Source organism: Syngnathoides biaculeatus, chromosome 16 (assembly GCF_019802595.1).
Source record: "Syngnathoides biaculeatus isolate LvHL_M chromosome 16, ASM1980259v1, whole genome shotgun sequence".
Lineage (NCBI taxonomy): Eukaryota > Metazoa > Chordata > Actinopteri > Syngnathiformes > Syngnathidae > Syngnathoides > Syngnathoides biaculeatus.
This window is the reverse complement of record NC_084655.1, coordinates 7460598-7480812: the sequence shown is the minus strand read 5'-3', so window position 1 is coordinate 7480812 and position 20215 is coordinate 7460598. Positions and strand designations below refer to the sequence as shown.

The 20215-nt window shown below is 41.7% G+C and overlaps 1 protein-coding gene across 1 annotated transcript in view; it reads left to right on the top strand.

The window, feature by feature from the left end:
* The window catches only part of grin2ca (glutamate receptor, ionotropic, N-methyl D-aspartate 2Ca), a 49514-nt gene that overhangs the window by 21087 nt on the left and 8212 nt on the right, over positions 1–20215 (top strand). Inside the window, exons 3-11 of the mRNA XM_061847261.1 lie at positions 247–361; positions 8815–9026; positions 12421–12589; positions 14064–14217; positions 14749–14874; positions 15760–15989; positions 17466–17626; positions 17699–17886; positions 19438–19670. Coding sequence (XP_061703245.1) covers positions 247–361; positions 8815–9026; positions 12421–12589; positions 14064–14217; positions 14749–14874; positions 15760–15989; positions 17466–17626; positions 17699–17886; positions 19438–19670 — 1588 coding nt within the window. The remainder of the gene's footprint in view (positions 1–246; positions 362–8814; positions 9027–12420; positions 12590–14063; positions 14218–14748; positions 14875–15759; positions 15990–17465; positions 17627–17698; positions 17887–19437; positions 19671–20215) is intronic.

Genomic DNA, 20215 nt, shown 5'->3' with positions numbered 1-20215 from the left:
TATTTGTCAGTGGCATAAACACTATATACTGAGATAGTTTTTATATATCTATAATGTAAGTGCTCTGTGGTTCTGATTGTAAAATAGATTGTCATACTTTGGCCAACCTTGGCCTAAACTCGGGTTTACAAGACTGACACTTACTCCCCTCCTGCATGCTAAACATGAAGCAGCTAATATTACTCCTTTAGTTTTTGGGTCACTGACTTGGCTTCCCCTTGTGGGCTTTCTTCGGTCATTTTGCAGGCACATGCTGAACGTCACCTGGGAGCACAATGACTTCTCCTTCAACGCCAACGGCTACTTGGTGAACCCAGCAATGAACATCATCACTCTGGACCGAGAGAGGCAGTGGGACAAGGTAATGATTGTTCACGGCCGGCGAGTTCAGAACAAGTCGACGTCTGCTGAGGTTTTTTTTTTTTTGTGAGCCGCTGTGGCGGTGATTTCATCCATCAGCAATCTCGTTATTGAAGCTAGTTAGAGGCCATTGAAGCACTTAATGAAAGATCGTCTGACACGCGCACAACTCCACCTCGGAACACCATCCCAACTTTTTAGAGGTGGGGTTAGTACATCCTATACAGTATTTGCAAGTCATAAGTAAAACTCGAGTCTTAACATTCAAGTCCTAAGTTACTGTGGTGAAAATCAAGCAAGTCAAGTCGAGGCCTGAAGAAATTTAAAGTCAAGCCATGACTTGGGTTAACCAAATAATAAGTCAAGTCATAAAATCTTGCTAAATCACGACCAATTCAATATTTGCTTCTCATCACCTTTACTTGTGTTTTTGAGCTCTACAGTACAAACTAGGTATGGGCCAGTATCAACAGGGATCGCAAACCAAGTAAGTAAGTTTCTTTCAGCGTCGCCACAGCGTGTCATCTCAGATGAACGCACATATGTTTGGCACAATTTTTACGCCGGATGCCCTTCCTGACGCAAGCCTTCTCAGGGAGTGGAGGCCCCAGTGGGATACGAACCCACAACCCCTCGTTTATCAAACCAGTGCTCTAACCACTGAGCTACAGCGCCTCAAGGGATCTCAGACCAAGTACCGCTTCAAAAATACTTAGCACTCCAAGTACCACAGCAAAGACCTACATTAGTTGTAGCCGGCCTAAGTATTCATCAAAAATCAGGTGGAGTTCCATTCCTGAAAATTATTATATATGCTGTATCATGAATAATGTATTAATACAAGCCACTGTAGCATAATGCAGTTTGAATATTAACACTGCATCTCAAATAATGACTCAGTTGTATTGTCCATCCATCCATCCACCCATCCATTTTCTTAGCGGCTTATCCTCACACGGGTCACGGAGAGAGCTGGAGCCTATCCCAGCTGTCAACGGGCAGGAGGCGGGGTACATCCTGAACTGGTTGCCAGCCAATTGTAGGGCATGTGGAGACAGACAACAGTCGCACACACAATCACACCTAAGGGCAATTTTAGTGTGTTCAATTAACGTTGCATGTTTTGGGGATGTGGGAGGAAACCGGAGTGCCTGGAGAAAACCCACACAGGCACGGGGAGAACATGCAAACTCCACACAGGGAGGGCTGGGATTGAACCCAGGACCTCAGAACTGTGAGGCCAATGCTTTCCAGCTGCTCCACCGTGCCGCCCCAATTGTATTGTATTGCACGTTAAAGTTGTATCAACACTGTACCTTAAAGATTAAATGTAAATATTGGATACTTTACATAAAAGTTAAATTCAACTGAACTGTACACACAAAATGCATTGAACTCAGAAAAAAATGGAAAACAGGTTCTTCTTCTTCTTTCCCTTTCGGCTTGTCCCGTTAGGGGTCGCCACAGCGTGTCATCTTTTGCCATCTTAGCCTATCTCCTGCATCTTCCTCTCTAACCCCAACTGCCCTCATGTCTTTCCTCATCACATCCATAAACCTTCTCTTTGGTCTTCCTCTCGCCCTTTTGCCTGGCAGCTCCATTCTCAGCACCCTACTACCAATATACTCACTCTCTCGCCTCTGAACATGTCCAAATCATCGAAGTCTGCTCTCTCGAACCTTGTCAGCAAAACATCCAACTTTGGCTGTCCCTCTAATGAGCTCATTTCTAATCCTATCCAACCTGGTCACTCCGAGCGAGAACCTCAACATCTTCATTTCTGCCACCTCCAGTTCTGCTTCCTGTTGTTTCTTCAGTGCCACCGTCTCTAATCCGTACATCATGGCCGGCCTCACCACTCTTTTGTAAACTTTGCCCTTCATCCTAGCAGAGACTCTTCTGTCACGTAACACACCAGACACCTTTCACCAGCTGTTCCAACCTGCTTGGACCCGTTTCTTCACTTCCTGACCACACTCTCCATTGCTCTGTATTGTTGACCCCAAGTATTTGAAGTCGTCCACCCTCGCTATCTCTTCTCCCTGTAGCCTCACTCTTCCCCCTCCACTTTTCTCATTCACGCACATATACACTGTTTTACTTCGGCTAATCTTCATTCCTCTCCTTTCCAGTGCATGTCTCCATCTTTCTAATTGTTCCTCTGCATCCTCCCTGCTTTCACTGCATATCACAATATCATCTGCGAACATCATGGTCCAAGGGGATTCCAGTCTAACCTCATCTGTCAGCCTATCCATTACCACTGCAAATAGGAAGGGGCTCAGAGCTGATCTCTGATGCAGTCCCACCTCCACCTTAAATTCCTCTGTCACACCTAAGGCACACCTCACCATTGTTCTGCTGCCATCGTACATGTCCTGTACTATTTTAACATACTTCTCTGCCACACCAGACTTACGCATGCAGTACCACAGTTCCTCTCTTGGTACTCTGTCAGAGGCTTTCTCTAGATCCACAAAGACACAATGTAGCTCCTTCTGACCTTCTCTGTACTTTTCCACGAGCATCCTCAAGGCAAATAATGCATCTGTGGTACTCTTTCTAGGCATGAAACCATACTGTTGCTCGCAGATACTTACTTCTGTCCTGAGTCTAGCCTCCACTACTCATTCCCATAACTTCATTGTGTGGCTCATCAACTTTATTCCTCGGTAGTTCCCACAGCTCTGAACATCCCCTTTGTTCTTAAAAATGGGAACTAGAACACTTTTCCTCCATTCTTCAGGCATCTTTTCGCCCGCTAGTATTCTGTTGAATAAGTTGGTCAAAAACTCCACAGCCATCTCTCCAAATTGCTTCCATACCTCTACCGGTATGTCATCAGGACCAACTGCCTTCCCATTTTTCATCCTTTGTAATGCCTTTCTGACTTCCCCCTTAGTAATCATTTCCACTTCCTGGTCCTTCACTCTTGCCTCTTCAACTCTTCCTTCTCTCTCATTTTCTTCATTCATCAACTTCTCAAAGTATTCTTTCCATCTATTTAGCACACTACCGGCACCAGTCAACACATTTCCATCTCTATCCTTAATCACCCTAACCTTCTGCACATCCTTCCCATCTCTATCCCTCTGTCTGGCCAACCTGTAGAGATCCTTTTCTCCTTCTTTCGTGTCCAACCTGGTGTACATGTCTTCATATGCCTCGTGTTTAGCCTTTGCCACCTCTACCTTTGCCCTACGTCGCATCTTGATGTACTCCTTTCGCCTCTCCTCAGTCCTCTCAGTATCCCACTTCTTCTTCGCTAATCTCTTTCCTTGTATAACTCCCTGTATTTGGGGTTCCACCACCAAGTCTCCTTCTCCCCTTTCCTACCAGATGACACACCAAGTACTCTCCTGCCTGTCTCTCTGATCACCTTGGCTGTCGTCGTCCAGTCTTCCGGGAGCTTCGGTTGTCCATCGAGGGCCTGTCTCACCTCTTTCCGGAAGGCCGCACAACATTCTTCCTTTCTCAGCTTCCACCACATGGTTCTCTGCTCTACCTTTGTCTTCTTAATCTTCCTACCCACCACCAAAATCATCCTACATACTACCATCCTATGCTGTCGAGCTACACTCTCTCCTACCACTACTTTACAGTCAGTAACCTCCTTCAGATTACATCGTCTGCACAAAATATAATCTACCTGCGTGGTTCTACCTCCGCTCTTGTAGGTCACTATATGTTCCTCCCTCTTCTGGAAATAAGTGTTCACTACAGCCATCTCCATCCTTTTTGCAAAGTCCACCACCATCTGCCCTTCAAAGTTCCTTTCATGGATGCCGTACTTACCCATCACTTCTTCATCGCCCCTGTTTCCTTTACCAATATGTCCATTACAATCTGCACCAATCACAACTCTCTCGCTGTCTGGGATGCTCAGAACTACTTCATCTAGTTCCTTCCAGAATTTCTCTTTCAACTCTAGGTCACATCCTACCTGTGGTGCATAGCCGCTAACCACATTATACATAACACCCTCAATTTCAAATTTTAGTCTCATCACTCGATCTGATACTCTTTTCACCTCCAAGACATTCTTAGCCAGCTCTTCCTTTAAAATAACCCCTACTCCATTTCTCTTCCCATCTACTCCGTGGTAGAATAATTTAAACCCTGCTCCCAAACTTCTAGCCTTACTACCTTTCCACCTGCTCTCTTGGATGCACAGAATATCAACCTTTCTCCTAATCATCATGTCAACCAACTCCTGAGCTTTTCCTGTCATAGTCCCATAGTCTATCTATCTATCTATCTATCTATCTATCTATCTATCTATCTATCTATCTATCTATCTATCTATCTATCTATCTATCTATCTATCTATCTATCTATCTATCTATCTATCTATCTATCTATCTATCTATCTATCTATCTATCTATCTATCTATCTATCTATCTATCTATCTATCTATCTATCTATCCTCCATCTGTTTGTTCCTCTCCTTAACATTCGAGTAATGTTCAACATTTGCATTAATCGTAACATTAATTACCCGACATTTACGAGCAGGTTTTAGCACTGTCGAAATTTGCCTGCTGTCAGCAGCATTGCTGCGTTTCGCAATTTTCTCACAAGCCAAGTCTAAAAAGAAAAAGCTCAACTTTCTGCCACACAATGAAGACGTTTTACATTAACCTCACATGGCAGCGAAAGAGTTCACAAAGATTCTCAACAAAAGTTTAACGCCACTTTCACCAAATGTTGGCTCATCTTAATGAGCTTATCTTTCTTGCCTCAGGCCTTCTTTATTCTCAGACCTGAACATTGATTTGGCCTTTTGGTCGCCTCTTTCGTAACGTATTTCATGACTGTGCCTTTTGATTGCCTTTTCTTGACTTATTTTAGTGATTATCTTTCAGTGTGGACAGTGTTGCAGTGTTACCTCTCTGTTCCTAACACAATATGGACTGATCCATCCCGAGTTGAATAGTTCATCATTTTTTAATGAACCTTAAATCAGCGGAATGTCTTTGTTACAGCGCTCATCGTTCAGCAGGCATGTAGAAAAAAAACACTTGGGAATATGGACACGAAAGAACAAGAGAAGACAAGGAAACCCTGCAGGAGGAAGAAAGGGAAAAGTTAAAGTCCTCGCTCAATTACTCTGTCCTGGTCTATCATTGCATTGCCCCTTATGGCGACTGATGCAATATTTGGCTTTAAATCACTGATAAAAAGTTGAGAAATGCAGTAGATTTTTTAGTTGACACGAGGAGCAAAGTTTCTAAACTTTGATTACAGGAAGTGGTGTTGACACTAGGGTTGCAAGTTAAGGTGTCAAGCAAGAGTTAGGCTTTCAAATTAGGGTCTCAAGGGTTTGGATTTCATTTAGGCTTTCAAATTAGGAGGAGATGGGTTAGAGTTTCAGATTATTGCTGAAAGATTGGGTTTCGTATCAGGGTTTCAAGTTAGCTTTAAAATGAGGGTTTCAAACCATGGCTCGTGTTCCAAAATGAAGTTTCACACCTTGTTTACCTTCAAGTTAGTGTTACAAGTCATAGAGGGAAGGGGTCAAATTCAGGTCCCAAGCCCGTGTTAGACTTTCAAAATAGAGTTTAATGCCAAGGTTAGTGTTTGAAAATATGGTTTCAAGTCTGTGTTAGTGTTCCCAACAAGGGTTATAAGATTACAAATTTGGATTTCAAAGCAGGGTTTCCTGTCCTGTGTGAACAGTAACCTGCAAAATGTGTTGGTTCCATGCAGTATTAAAGACTCAACTTGTCCTGCTTTAAATTGACCAGGGGTAGTCGAGAAAAAGAGTGAAACCAAAGAACCAGCCAGGCACAGACTCAGCCTTTCTGCCAAAGACAAAAATTCCCTACGGATTCCATATAATTCATACATCAGCAGCGTTTCAATAGCTAGACTGGCTTTCTGCTCTGGTTGTCGCTCAGTCTTATCACAAGGGTTTCTTTTTCAAAGATGAATCCACAATTCAGATACATGTCTGAGGAAAAACCATAGGGACGCTGTTATCTTCATCTTAGTGTATTTTGCAGTCGTTTGAAATTCGGCTGCACTCGATTGAGAGGCCCGTAGGTAAATAGCGGAGACGATCGGCTTGACTCACGGCTAACATCCAGAGACAATCGCATGTTTGCTCGCCCTTTTGCTGCAGCTTACTCGTGATTTCTCTTCATCGAGTTGGTTGAGCACTCCCTTTCCCTCTTTGCGAAAAAAAAAAAAAATGTAATAGACGGTTAAATTAAGACTGCAACATTCATCATGTTGACATCTTATTCAGTACTAAATTCAATGTGACGGCATTCGGTTACTCGCTGCCTGGCACGTCGAGACTGTTTCAGTGTGCTGGTTCTCAAAATAGGGTCCCACGACCCCTAGCTTGCGGGTAAATAAAATTATTTGTAAGAAATTATTGTTGAATTATTTACAAAATTGGATACCTCCACATTGGCTCTTGACAATTGACCAATTTCTTTTGGCTAATTAAAAGGTCTGGGTTTCATCAGAATACAGTGGTACCTTGAGTTCCCCAGTTTACAAGATGTTCAGGTAAAATCCAAGTAGCAGATAAGATTAGGCTATTTTGTTGATTGAATAGTTTTTCCTATAGCATTTAGGTGTATGCATTGTAATGTTTGATTTCAATTTGGATTGTGGGTGGGAGGGAGGGCACTAAAATATGATATTCTGCTCAATTCCCCCACTGCGAGCAATTAGAATTAGCTAAATGGTTGTTACTACGTCGCCTTCCGGCCTGACCCAAAGATCAATTTCCTCTGAAGTGTCCACAAAGGGTGGCTAGGTCATGACTCACAAGCCTTGCTACGATGAGCGATAACGGCGGAAAATTGTGGACGGGAGCTCTAAGATGGGAGATTGTGATAAAACGCCGTTATGCAGGTGCATAGTCAGCAGTTTCATTTAGCGCATTCTGGTCAAAAAGGCGTCATTGCTCACATGTGTCTCCACTATATTTGGACTCTAAAATGCACTAAAAAAAAAAGATTGATTGTATCTATCTATTTGGATGCGGCCTTTTCCAAAGAGACAATACTTTTACACAGCGCTAGTGGTAAAACCCGGTGTCAGGGTTTCAAAGTGAGGTTTAAACCCAGTGTTATGGTTTCAAAACACAGTTCCTGGTTGTTAAGTTAATGTTTCTTAACAGAATTTGGGTTTCCAGTCTGTAATGGAGTGTCAAATAAGCGTTAGCTTTTAAAATAAAGAGTTCAGAGCAGTTATCTAAGGATTTAAAATTTGAGTGGAGGTTGAAAATCACCTTACCTGTTTGGGGTTGCTAACAATAATTATTGCTTCATGTTACGGTTTCAATTTATGGTTATGATCTCAAAGAAGTCAAGAAGAAAGGAGATGCACACCAAAAATGGAGGCGAAGCAATGTGGAGGTGAGAGCCAGGGGAGGCAGAGAAAATAAGCGAAAATATTCACTGTTCACATTGGAGACAGGAGATTGGGATCACTGCTTCACTCTATTCTATTTGGTACAGATTTAAACCGTTATAAAGTTTACTTTTCCCAAGTATCGATCTCTGCCTTCACATTATAATTTTTGTCTGTAAATTCTCTTCTTTTTTTTATTATAATGTCTTTCACCAGAGCTGCGTCTGCAAAGCCTTTTATTTACATTCTGGGTATCATCAGTCATGGCTGCCACAGTCCACAATGCAAAGCGGTTCCTGAACTCTATTCTGACACTGCTGCCCTTAGTCATTAACTTTACGTATTTAGTATTTAAGCTGAATAAATGTTCATGTGTGACGTACATTGGACAGTTAAATGTGAATTTACAACTGTCGTTACTGCATTCATTTTCAAAGTATTTAGCAGTGTGTGTGTTTCTTTCGGCTTGTCCCTTTCGGGGTCCCCACAGCGTGTCATCTCAGCATATATACGTTTGGCACAATTTTTACACCGAATGCCCTTCCTGACGCAACCCATCTCAGGGAGTGGAGGCCCCAGTGGGATACGAACCAACAACCCCTGGTTTACCAAACCAGTGCTCTAACCACTGAGCTATGGGGCCTCCAAAGTATTTAGCAGTAATCCAGTGAAAATTAGTCAAAATGTGAATATTTGCCTTACAAGTCAGTTTACAGTGTACACCCTCCACCACCCTTTTTTTTCTTAGGAGGTGCTGTACTCCTAGTTGGAAAAAAATGCCTATAGCCATCTTTAAGGAATTAAGTTAAGGTTTCAACGTAGGGTTTGTGTCATTGGCAGGGTTCAGCTTTCTAACTAGTTTTTAAATCCAGGGTAAGCACTTCAAATTGAAATTTGAAGATAGGGTTGTGATTTTATACAAACGTTGTGGTTTCAAACTCTGGTTCTGACTTGGTATTAGAGTTTCAAATTGGGGTTTCCAGACAGAAATAGTGTTTGAAGTTGTACTTTTCAAAAGCCAGGATTTGGGTTTTAAAGCGTGGTTTGAAATGAGGATTTCAAGCCAGCATGTTCCTTTTCAGGTGGGGACTTACGAGATGAGCATACTCCAGATGAGGTACCCAGTGTGGCCCCGCTATGGTTCCTACCTGGAGCCCGTTTCAGACTACAGGCACCTGACAGTGGCCACGCTGGAGGAGCGCCCCTTTGTCATCGTAGAAGCCGTGGACCCCCTGACAGGAACCTGCGTCAGCAACACGGTGCCGTGCCGACGACAGTCCAACAAGACCGAGGCGTAAGTACCGATGCTCGACACATCTTAGGGAGGATGGAATGAGTCAGTGATTGTAAATGCAGTGACTGTGTTCGTAATCATTCAATCATTCCATACTCCCTTATCACTATGTAGGGATTCATAGAGGGTAGGGACCACACCCTGAAAATCAAAAATCTACAAATAACTGGTACCGCACCCAAAATGAGTTTGTCATTGCACATGGATTCCACAAGTACCCACAAGATTTCAATTTCTGAGACTGGTATCTTGGTTTGTATCTGTTATCCTTTAATTTCTGAAGCACTGTGTATGTCTTTTTAGATATGAAAGGTGCTACTGATATAAAGGTTTGATTGACTGATTGATTGACCAGTCGATCGCTGAAGCAGTTTTAATCGATCGCGTGACCTCATGCCAAAAAAAAAAAGAAAAGACGTTAGCCCATAGTCCATCTCATTCGTCACTTGATTCAGGTGTGGCCAATACTGTACGTCAATGGCACGGGTAGATTGATTGACATTTGGTTTCACCAATCTTGGCCTCTTCTGACATGTGTCATTGCTCATGGGACAGAAAGCCGGGATCTACCAAGATGGCTTCCGGTTTACACTCTTTCCCTTGTGTTCGTCACTGTAATCCCTGCGATGCGCAACCTCCCATTGAGAAAATGTGAGAGCCTGACTACTTGAAAAGTAGATCTTGGGGCAAAAAAGTGTGGGCACCCAGGTTTTGAGAATGCGTTTAGGTTAAAGTGGTCCAAATCCTCACAGTTTCAGCCTACTTCTGCTTTCATGGAGGACCACAGAAATCAGAGAATAGTTTCTCTTGAGAGGTAGAAATGTTGAGGATTTGGAAACTTTGGAAAACATTTAGTGGCACGGTGGAGCAGCTGGTAAAGCGTTGACATCATAGTTCTGAGGACCCAAGTTCAATCCCGGCCCTGCCTGTGTGGAGTTGGCATGTTCTCCCCGTGCCTGTGTGGGTTTTTTTCGGGCACTCCGGTTTCGTCCCACATCCCAAAAACATGCAACATTAATTGGACACTCTCAATTGTCCCTATGTGTGATTGTGAGTGTGACTGTTGTCTGTCTCCACATGCCCTACAATTGGCTGGCAACCAGTTCAGGGTGTACCCTGCCTCCTGCCCTTTGACAGCTGGGATAGACTCCAGCACTCCCACGACCCTCATGAGGATAAGCGGCTAAGAAAATGGATGGATGGAAAACATTTATAAACATTTTTGTCAATTTTTGACATGTTACAAATCAAACCAGTCCCTTTAAAGTCAATAAATGTTAGTGGATTTTCATGATTGTCAATTTAAAAGAAAGTCCTGTTTTTTAATGGGGTGGAAATTAAAATAATTGTTAGTTCCAGCCCTAAATTAAAGTAAGCATTGGAAGGGAAAATTCTTCTAGGTCATGACTATAAAATAATAAAATGGAAAAACACAATTGTTTTGTTTATCCGGACCCTAGTGATACCCCCGCTCAAAGAGATGGAACTAGAGGGAATACATTCTTTAATGATCACAGAAGAATTTGGGATGTTTGGATACATGCTGATCAACATCCTCTAACAGATGACAAAAACGCCAAAAGGGAAATGTGATGATGAACCGCTGTTTGAGCCAGTCAGTTAATTAAAAGCCCAAATGAAATCGCTCTTGAGCATCACCGCATGGTCCCGCGAGTTTTGCGGTGCATTAACATGTCCATCTTAATTGATTTCTTATCCTATGTGAAGGTGCAATTGGGTGCGAAATGAAGCACCGCCACCCCTGCCGTTGGTGTCATATCATTAACGTAAATGTGTGAGATTTGTCAGCCACACGCAGAGCATCACAGGATCAACTGTTTATTAACATAGGGGGTTTTATCCATTAATGGGATCACATTCCTGAACTGTTCTGGAAGGCGGTCGCTGGTTTAAAATGGCAATATCGTGTCAAACAAGCCTGATGTAGATAGGACTCAGTGGAGCGGTTTGCGTGTATGCATTTGAGAAGAAGGTCTGAGCGGTGAAGGCTAAAATGGCTTTCTGGGAGGACTGGCGCTAAGCGGGAAGGCGCCTGCAGTTTTTGGGCCGCCGGCCAAGCGTCCATGTTTGAAGAGTCATTTCCGAGGACGTGTGGCTCATGCAAACAATCTGCGAAAAAGACACCTTTAGGCTTCAAGCACCTTTTTTCATGGTGCAAGTCAACTTGTTTTCATCTAAATGGAGGCAAAATTAAATTGTTCATTCATTGTGCATTAGAGCTTCAAATTTAGTCACAATGAGACAAAATCTCGAAAAGTTGAATATCAAGGGACCCCCTGGAAATGGCCAAAATGGCTGCTTCGAATAAATATGGAAGACATGTCGTTTCAAGCGTGTCTTCTCAGGACTTTTATGTGGGTCTACCCAAGATGGATATGCAAACTATATTTCACGTAGCTAAGTGAAAATCAATTTGAGGGATGAATTTTCCCCCCAAAAATCTGGTGGGTTCTGAGGGATTGTTATGTTGCCAAACTAGTTATCATTTACAATTTGGATTTCAAACCTGACTAAGGGTGTCTAATTAGTTTTTCAAGTCAGGGTTAGTTTTGAGATCGGGTTTTCGAACTGAAATTGGGATTTTAAGGCAGGGTTTGGGTTTTAAATTAAGGTTTCAGGTTAGGGTTCTGAAATGGGATTTCAAACAGGGTAAGAGTTGTAAAATTGAGGTTTGAGGTCAAAGTTTGAGTTTCAATTGAGAGTTGGACCCAAAGGTTCTTGTGTTAATGTTTTAAAGTACAGTTTCAAGATTAAGGTTTTTAAGTAGGTTTCAACCAAGGGCTAACGTTTTGGGTTTCAAGGCACGGTTTGGGTTTTGACCCATGTCAAGCTAATGTTAGGATTTCAATCTTTTGTTACAGTTCCAAAGTAGAGTTGCGAGCCAGGATTAGGTTTTCAATCCAAGTTTTGGGTTTGAAATTATGGTTCCAAATCATGCTTGGAGTTTTAGAAAAGAGTTCAAGCCAGGGAAAGAGTTTCAAAGGAAAGTTTCACAGCAGAATGTGTAATGTATTTCGATTTCAATCCGTTTGAAATCACAGTTTCAAGGCAGGATTAGGGTTTCAAAATAGTGTTTCAAGACGGGTCTAGTGTTTTGAAGTAGGGTTATAATTCATAAGGCAGGTTTAAGTCTTCAAGCCATTGTTAGGACATAACATTAGGGTTTCACGTTTGTATTTGTTAGCTTGTCAGCTAAATGCACCATGTGGACTTCAAAAGTAGTAAAAGAGAGATCCGGGACCAGCAGAGGTCAATAATTCCAACCACCCGCACGTGCCGCAATCAATCGATCGGAAAATAAAGATTTCCCCCGCTTGTAACGAGCGCCATTCATCCCAAGTGGCACTCACGTTAAGCCGTTGTGCCGCCACAGCATCGTGGGCCACACCGAGCCGTACACTAAGCTGTGCTGCAAAGGCTTCTGCATCGACATCCTCAAAAAGCTGTCGCGCAATATCAAGTTCTCCTACGATCTCTACCTGGTCACCAACGGCAAGCACGGCAAGCTGGTGCGTGGCATCTGGAATGGCATGATTGGCGAGGTAAGTGGCACCTTCCACTCGGGCCCCACAAGTCAGTCATTTTAGTCATTCCTTCTGGTGTGCTTGTCAGGATGATTTTTCCTCTAACTTTTTTTTTAATTAAACTATTTTTTAAACGTTTCAAAATCTATTAATAAACATTTCCAAGAGTGAAAAGAGCCAAGTAATTGATGTCTCCACTCCAAAAAAAGTTCTATGATTGCAACCAAATGTTGTCAAAATGAAACTCCTCAAGTCACTTCAACAAAGTTCCTAGGAACCAATCGTGCTACAAGATAGAGCCAAAGCGCTACTTTGTGTAAATAAAAATCATTGCACTCCAATATAGTTTCTTGGTATTAACATACCACAAAATAGTGCTTTGCCACTTTCACTTTTGTCTAAATTAATTTCCTTAATTCACTCCACCGTAGTCTCTTGGTGACAAGATGCCACATCCAGTTGTCAAAGCACTAGTTTTGTCTAAATTAAGCTCTAAATGAGTTCCTTGGCACCATCCTCCCACCATATAGTGGCAAAGCACTACTTTTTTCTAAATGAAGCTCCTCTATTCACTTTAACACAGCCGCTTGGTCACAAGATACCACAAGATGGTGGCAAAGTACAATGTTGTCAAAACAAAGCTCCTTCATTTCAAATTCATCATTTCAAAACTTTTTCCACCATTAAATTGACAACTCGCCTGTAAAACTCAAAGGCCAGTCTTTTTTTTTTTGTTTTTTTTTTTTGTTTGTTTTTTTACTTTTCAACAGTGGCAATCAAAATAAACAATACAGGAAATGTGTGTACCCGCTTAATTAGGGATGTTCAGAATGAACCAATCACATTCATTGTGTTAAATGGGAGTCAGCACATTCCTGCCACCACTGAAAGTACTATTAATTAAACCCAAATACATTTTGGACAAAAGATTTACAGTATTTTACAATGTTGTATTGTAGAACGTGCGTTAATTGGACAGTCTACATTGCCACTAGGTGTGAATGTGAGTGAGACTGTTGTCTGTCTCCAGGTGCCCTGCGATTGGTTGGCAACCAGTACAGGGTGTACCCCACTTCCTGCCCGTTGACAGCTGGGCTTGGCTCCAGCACTCGCGCAACCCTTGTGAGGATAGGCAGCTTTAAAAATGGATGGATAGATGGATGGAATTACTTACTTTGACATTGTCTCCTCCTAAGCACATGATTAGTTTCTACTTCCTGTGTGTTAACACTTGCCTGTCAGACGCTTTATGCAACCAAGACAAAAGTGTGACACATGACATATGACACATCCTGTAAAACCTGGATTAGGGAATAAGTGCTGCTTTACAATGGAGAAGTTAAAAAGTAAAACTATGAGGATAGAAAGGTTGGTCCGGACCCAAAGTGACTTCCAGGACCACTATGGGGCCTCACAAAGAATGATTTTATCCATGTCAAGAGGACAATCTTGTTTTCTGTTTTTTTTTTTTTGTTTTTGTTTTTTCCCACAGGTCTTCTACAAACGTGCCGACATGGCCATCGGCTCGCTGACCATAAACGAAGAACGCTCAGAGATTATTGACTTCTCAGTGCCATTTGTGGAGACCGGCATCAGTGTCATGGTGGCCAGGAGTAACGGCACCGTCTCGCCGTCTGCCTTCCTAGGTCAGGGAAATTGCATGTACTGTGGGATATTTTTCCAATGCATTTCGCCATAATTTTACATAAAGGATCCATTTCGTGTATATGTCAATGTAATCCTGAGTAGATACTTTGGAGACTTTTCAAGAAATACATTTGTGTAATGTTCACCTTTGAATATTTTAGACATAATTTGTATTGTATTGGTATTAACCAATCCTAGTGATGATATACTGTATCGAGAATAGATGGATGATTTTTTTTATTGGCTGTTAATAAAGCGATAGATAGATAGATAGATAGATAGATAGATAGATAGATAGATAGATAGATAGATAGATAGATAGATAGATAGATAGATAGATAGATAGATAGATAGATAGATAGATAGATAGATAGATAGATAGATAGATAGAGATAGATAGATAGATAGATAGATAGATAGATAGATAGATAGATAGATAGTGTTTTTAAATGAATACTTAAGTGCTTAACTCATGGTATTTTTTTTTAAACACATATACATATGGATGTTGTTTTTGTGTGCGTTTCTAGAGCCCTACAGTCCGGCCGTGTGGGTGATGATGTTCGTCATGTGTCTCACCGTGGTGGCTATTACCGTATTCGTCTTCGAATACTGCAGCCCAGTGGGGTACAACCGCAGTCTGGTGACGGCTAAAGGTAGGGCACGGCCCTCCTCCTCCTTCTCCTATTCTTCCTCTTCGTCCTCTTTATCAAATAATCAAGGTCACATAGGAAATCAATAGAAAAGAAATCGAGTTTAATCTTGGCTCTGAGTGGCCTAAATACAGGTTTTGGAACTTTTTATAACTTATAGTAATTCTCAAAGTATCAACAATCATGACCAATATTAAAATACATTAGCACAGTAACCCTAAGTCTTTATCAAAATGGAAGTCGGGCTTAACAACCACAAAAGTATATTTAAAAAATTTGCAATTCATTGGGACAATATGACAAGTTTGAACATGAATATTATGCTTCCCAGTAAATGTACAAAACTAAAAAAAAAAAAAAAAATACAAGTCCTTAATTTGATCATTTACATGAGTTGCACATGATTAAAATATGGCAAAATGATGGAACTTAACTCTCTTCTCCTCAAAACCCCTAAAAAATGAAATAATAAATGTCAATTTAGCTCATTTTAATCATGTGAAACGGATGTAAATGTTGGAATTAAGCCAAGTGTACAGAACTTAAATATGGATTAAATTTTAAATGCATTGCACATAAAAGTTGAATAAAAATAGACCTAAATAAATGTTTGAAAACAAACATTAAAAATACTATGAACTAGACTTGGGTAGCTTCCTTTAACTGCATCTACAGTTTTTAAACACACTTGTAAACGTTGACTTAACTTAATATGCATTTTTTTGTACATTTTCTTGCAGTTGTTTGATGAAATATTCTTTTCGTATTTTGTATTTAATTCAGTTATTCTTTCATATACTACTAAGGGAGCCTTCACTCCAGTCATTAATAATCTCAGGCCTAAACCTTTCTCAGGCTATTTCGCTCTTGTTTAAATCTCCTCCATAGACCCCGGAGGTCCCACCTTCACCATTGGGAAGTCGGTCTGGCTTCTGTGGGGAATCGTGTTCAACAACTCAGTACCCATCGAAAACCCCAAGGGGACCACCAGTAAGATCATGGTACTGGTGTGGGCCTTCTTCGCCGTCATCTTCCTGGCATCCTACACGGCCAACCTGGCCGCCTTCATGATCCAGGAGCAGTACATTGACACCGTGTCCGGACTGAGCGACAAGAAGGTAGCGCGCCTGTTACACGAGTATCAAAGTGGAGGGTTCGAAGCAAGGCTGAGGTTTTCCGAGGGTGGGTCAGGGTTGAAAACAGAAGTTTTGAGTAAGGATTCGATATTCTAATTGGGATTTCAAGCCGAGGTTGGGGTTTCAGATACAGTTTAAAACAGAGGTTAGGGTTTCGAACAATGGTCAAGGTTTCTGCAGAGTCTTATAGTTAGGGTTAGTGTTTAAAATTTTGATTTTAAATAAGGGTTAGGATTCTTTTTTTGTCCTCTTGGGCTGTTTGGTCAAACAGGAAGGAAGATCTGTATCCCTTCTATGCTGGAACACAGTGTCACAGTGGAGTTTTTAAGCATGCACTGTTGTACTTTGGTTTGTCATGTATTTGTAAGGCAGAAATTCCTCCAACTGGAAGACAAAAGCACAAACAAACTGTACGAATACAAAAAGAAGGCAAAAGCTGACGCTTATTGGCCTGAGGAAATCGTTTCTTGGTGGATTGAGTCTATGATGCATGTGAAAGGTTTTCCCAACCGCCAACAAGCTTAGCAGACTTCAGCGATCAAACAGGCCACCGCATCTCATTAGCGTTCCGATAAAGTAGTTCTGGAACCTGTTTTAGACTTGAGCAGCCTGTTCGTCTGAGGCTGGACGTGAAATGGAGACGGCTGAGCAGCTGTTTTTCCAGCTGTGTTCTCCCCCAACCACAAACCCACCCACCCCTCACCCATTTCTCCCCCTGTGCCAGCCCCCTTACCTGTGTGTGTGTGTGTGTGTGTGTGTGTGTGTGTGTGTGTGTGTGTGTGTGTGTGGTGTGTGTGTGTGTGTGTGTGTGTGTGTGTGTGTGTGTGTGCAGGTATCATCTATGCCAATTTGACCTTGTATCATCACAGGAGAGGATGACATCAACACCCTAATATCTTGGGAATAGGAATAGTCATTTTCACCCACTCTTTGTCGGACAGACTGATTTCCTCAAGGAATGATGAGCACTAACATTTTTTTCCCAAACTGCAGCTGTCATAAAGCTTTTAACCTTTGAAATCCTTTGTTGCCTGATATTAAAAACTCAAACCCTTACTGTTTGAAATCCTAATTTGAATCACATTTTAAAGACTGCTCTAGGGTTGGGATCCAATTGCAAAAAAGGGATATCGTTTCAAAGTTGCAGTTCAAGCCAGGGTTAAGTTTTCAAATTAGGGTTTTAAGTACGGATTGCAGTTTTAAACACTGGTTGGTGTTACAATACTGGGTTTCAAGCAATGGTTACAGCTTCAGTTCTGGGTTTGGGTTTTAAATCAGGATTTCAGGTGACTGGGGATAGGGTTTCAAACAACGGTTCCAGTTTCAAAACCCTGACTTATCTTTTAAATCCTATCCTGGCTTGGAAGTCTATTTTGAAACTCAACCCTTGTTTGAAATCCTACTTTGAAACCGTAACCCGACACGTGTTAGGTGTATCCAACCTCTTCTGTCTTCCAGTTCCAAAAGCCTCAAGAGCAATACCCTCCATTTCGCTTCGGAACGGTGCCCAACGGCAGCACGGAGCGAAACATCCGCAGCAACTACCCCGAGATGCACTCGCACATGGTCAAATACAACCAGAAAGGTGTCGAGGATGCGCTAAACAGCCTCAAGACCGGGTAGGCATCCCACGAAAGAATCTCTGCGAAACCCTAAAACTGCACTGAAATTTTTCATTTGGTGCCTGGCAGGAAGCTGGACGCCTTCATCTATGACGCCGCAGTGCTCAATTACATGGCGGGTAAAGACGAGGGCTGTAAACTGGTGACCATTGGCAGCGGCAAAGTGTTCGCCACCACCGGATACGGCATCGCCCTGCAGAAGGACTCGCGATGGAAAAGACCCATCGACCTGGCCCTGCTACAGTTCCTGGCTGACGGTAAAATCCAGAATCTGGAGATTCTGGAAAATTCCAATTTTTTTTTTAATTATCTTCATTTTCAAGGTCTCATACACTTTAGAACAGCATATAATGTGGTGCAACATAAAAATATCTGTTGTATAGTATATCCCCATGTCATCATTATTTGGATGGCGTTTTCTTTAGAATTTACAGTAGGTTACCTTCATTTATCCAGGGGGGGGGGGGGGGACTCATTGAGCTTAAACGACTCTTTTACAAGAAACATTCCAAAATATTAAGACAATCTCATCACACAACCATCAGCAGTTTTCTGTGACCTCATTCAAACTCTTTAAAACCAAATCAATGGCCCTGGGTTTCAGCCTTCAAGATGCTTAGAAATCCTTTGAAAGTGTTCAATGAGATCCGATCCTTCAGATTTAGCTGTTGCTGAAGATTGTTCCATGAGTGTAACATAACAAAGTCGCTTTTCTATTATGTCATCCTTGGGGCTTGCACTGCAGGCATGACCAATCAAGCCACGCCTAATCCATCTGGTAGATTGCTGCAACAGCTGGATGCGCTCTTTTTTCTTCTTCTTCTTTTTAATGAATTTCCAAGTTTGGGAATCAGGACTCATTTTCAGCAGACACTCAAGATCAACTGACTTGGACTCGGACTTGAGGGAAAAAAAATGTCATTGGGGTATCTCTGAATAAAGGCATTTGAAGAGTTCAAGCGCAAAGCCATCATGCGCTGTTTAGACGATGAAAAATTTTTTTTTCAGAAACCGCTAAGTGCCATATGCATTTTACTGCATTTTGGAACATCTCCATTGAAGCCAATCACCAGCTCGTAATTATTTACATCATTACACGTCGCACAGTTTCTCGTTAATTGGTGTTAATTAAGCTTTCATTGTGCTTGAAAGTGAACGTAAAACACGAGTTTTACACGGTCAGCAGGTTCTGTGAGGAATACTTTCCTGAGGTTGGTTCCAATGGAGTAAACAGGGATCCTTAAAAAAGCAGCAACCAAAATGACAACTGATTCTGTGCTAACCATTTACATTTTTGATCCCTTTGAAGGATTAGAAACAATGGTGAATGTGAATTCATAGGGTTAGGGTTAGGAGGTTAGGGGTTAGGGTTTTAGGGTTAACCCTAACCCTAACCCTGGGAGTCAAAAATCCCTGTAATTCAATTTCTAACGATCATTTGTTTGGCACATGATTCCACTTATCGACTCCTCTTAAGTCAGAAATGAGGGATGTCATACACGTGTATTGTTTTTATCACTCTTCTGTCCATTTCATTGCTTTTCTATATTAAATGTGTTATGAATAGACGGAAAAGATTTGAGAAAATTGTCATTATTTTCATGGAATACCACATCAGAACATATGATGCTATCAAATATTTTTTAATCAATGAGAATCTGTATGATAATCGATATGGAATGGGAATGTTAAGCATTATTGATAATGGAATGAAAATTGGTCAATTCTTAACTGTTGCATCCCTCCTTTTGTAAAAGTACCTGGCCAATTTTGATAATTGTGAGTGTGACCGTGGTTTTGTCTGTCAGGCGACACTCAGAAGCTGCAGACCGTGTGGCTGACAGGCATCTGCCGCAACGAGAAGAAGGAAGTTATGAGCAGCAAGCTGGACATCGACAACATGGCGGGCGTATTCTACATGCTGCTGGTGGCCATGGGCCTCAGCCTCTTGGTCTTTGCCTGGGAGCATCTGCTCTACTGGAGGCTGCGACACTCGGTGCGAAAGTCTGACCGCCTCGACTTTCTCCTGGCCATCAGCAGGGTATGTTTTGATCTTTATTTTCATGATTTGGGTGGAAAACTTAAATGGGGTTGTCAACCCTCATTCAAATGAATGACAGCCCCATAAAGAAGGTGGTGAAAAAAAATTGAGCACCTCCAAAGATAATTAAGGTACTTTGACTTTATATAAATAGAGGAAACACTTATTACATTATTATTATTATTGATGTATAAAAAAAAAATACCCTGGAATTCTAATGTAGGCATCCCAGAATGCATCTCAGCTTACCTTTTGGCTTTGACACAATTGTGTTTCATGCAGTGCAATCCAGCTCTGGCTTGAAAGTGGGTCTGAGTGTTTGGCCAGCCTAGCTTCCAGGTCACGGGAGGAGACACTTTGTGGGGATGTTTATGGTATAAATTCATTGAATTGTCACATAACAATCAAATTTTAGGCCTTGTGCAAATAAACTGAAATAGTGAGATAACTCTAGATTTGCTGGTTTAATTTTTCACTTCCCGTGGAAATGCACTCCAGACATTATTTGTATACGAGACAAAAAGCAACTTTATCATTGTAGGTAC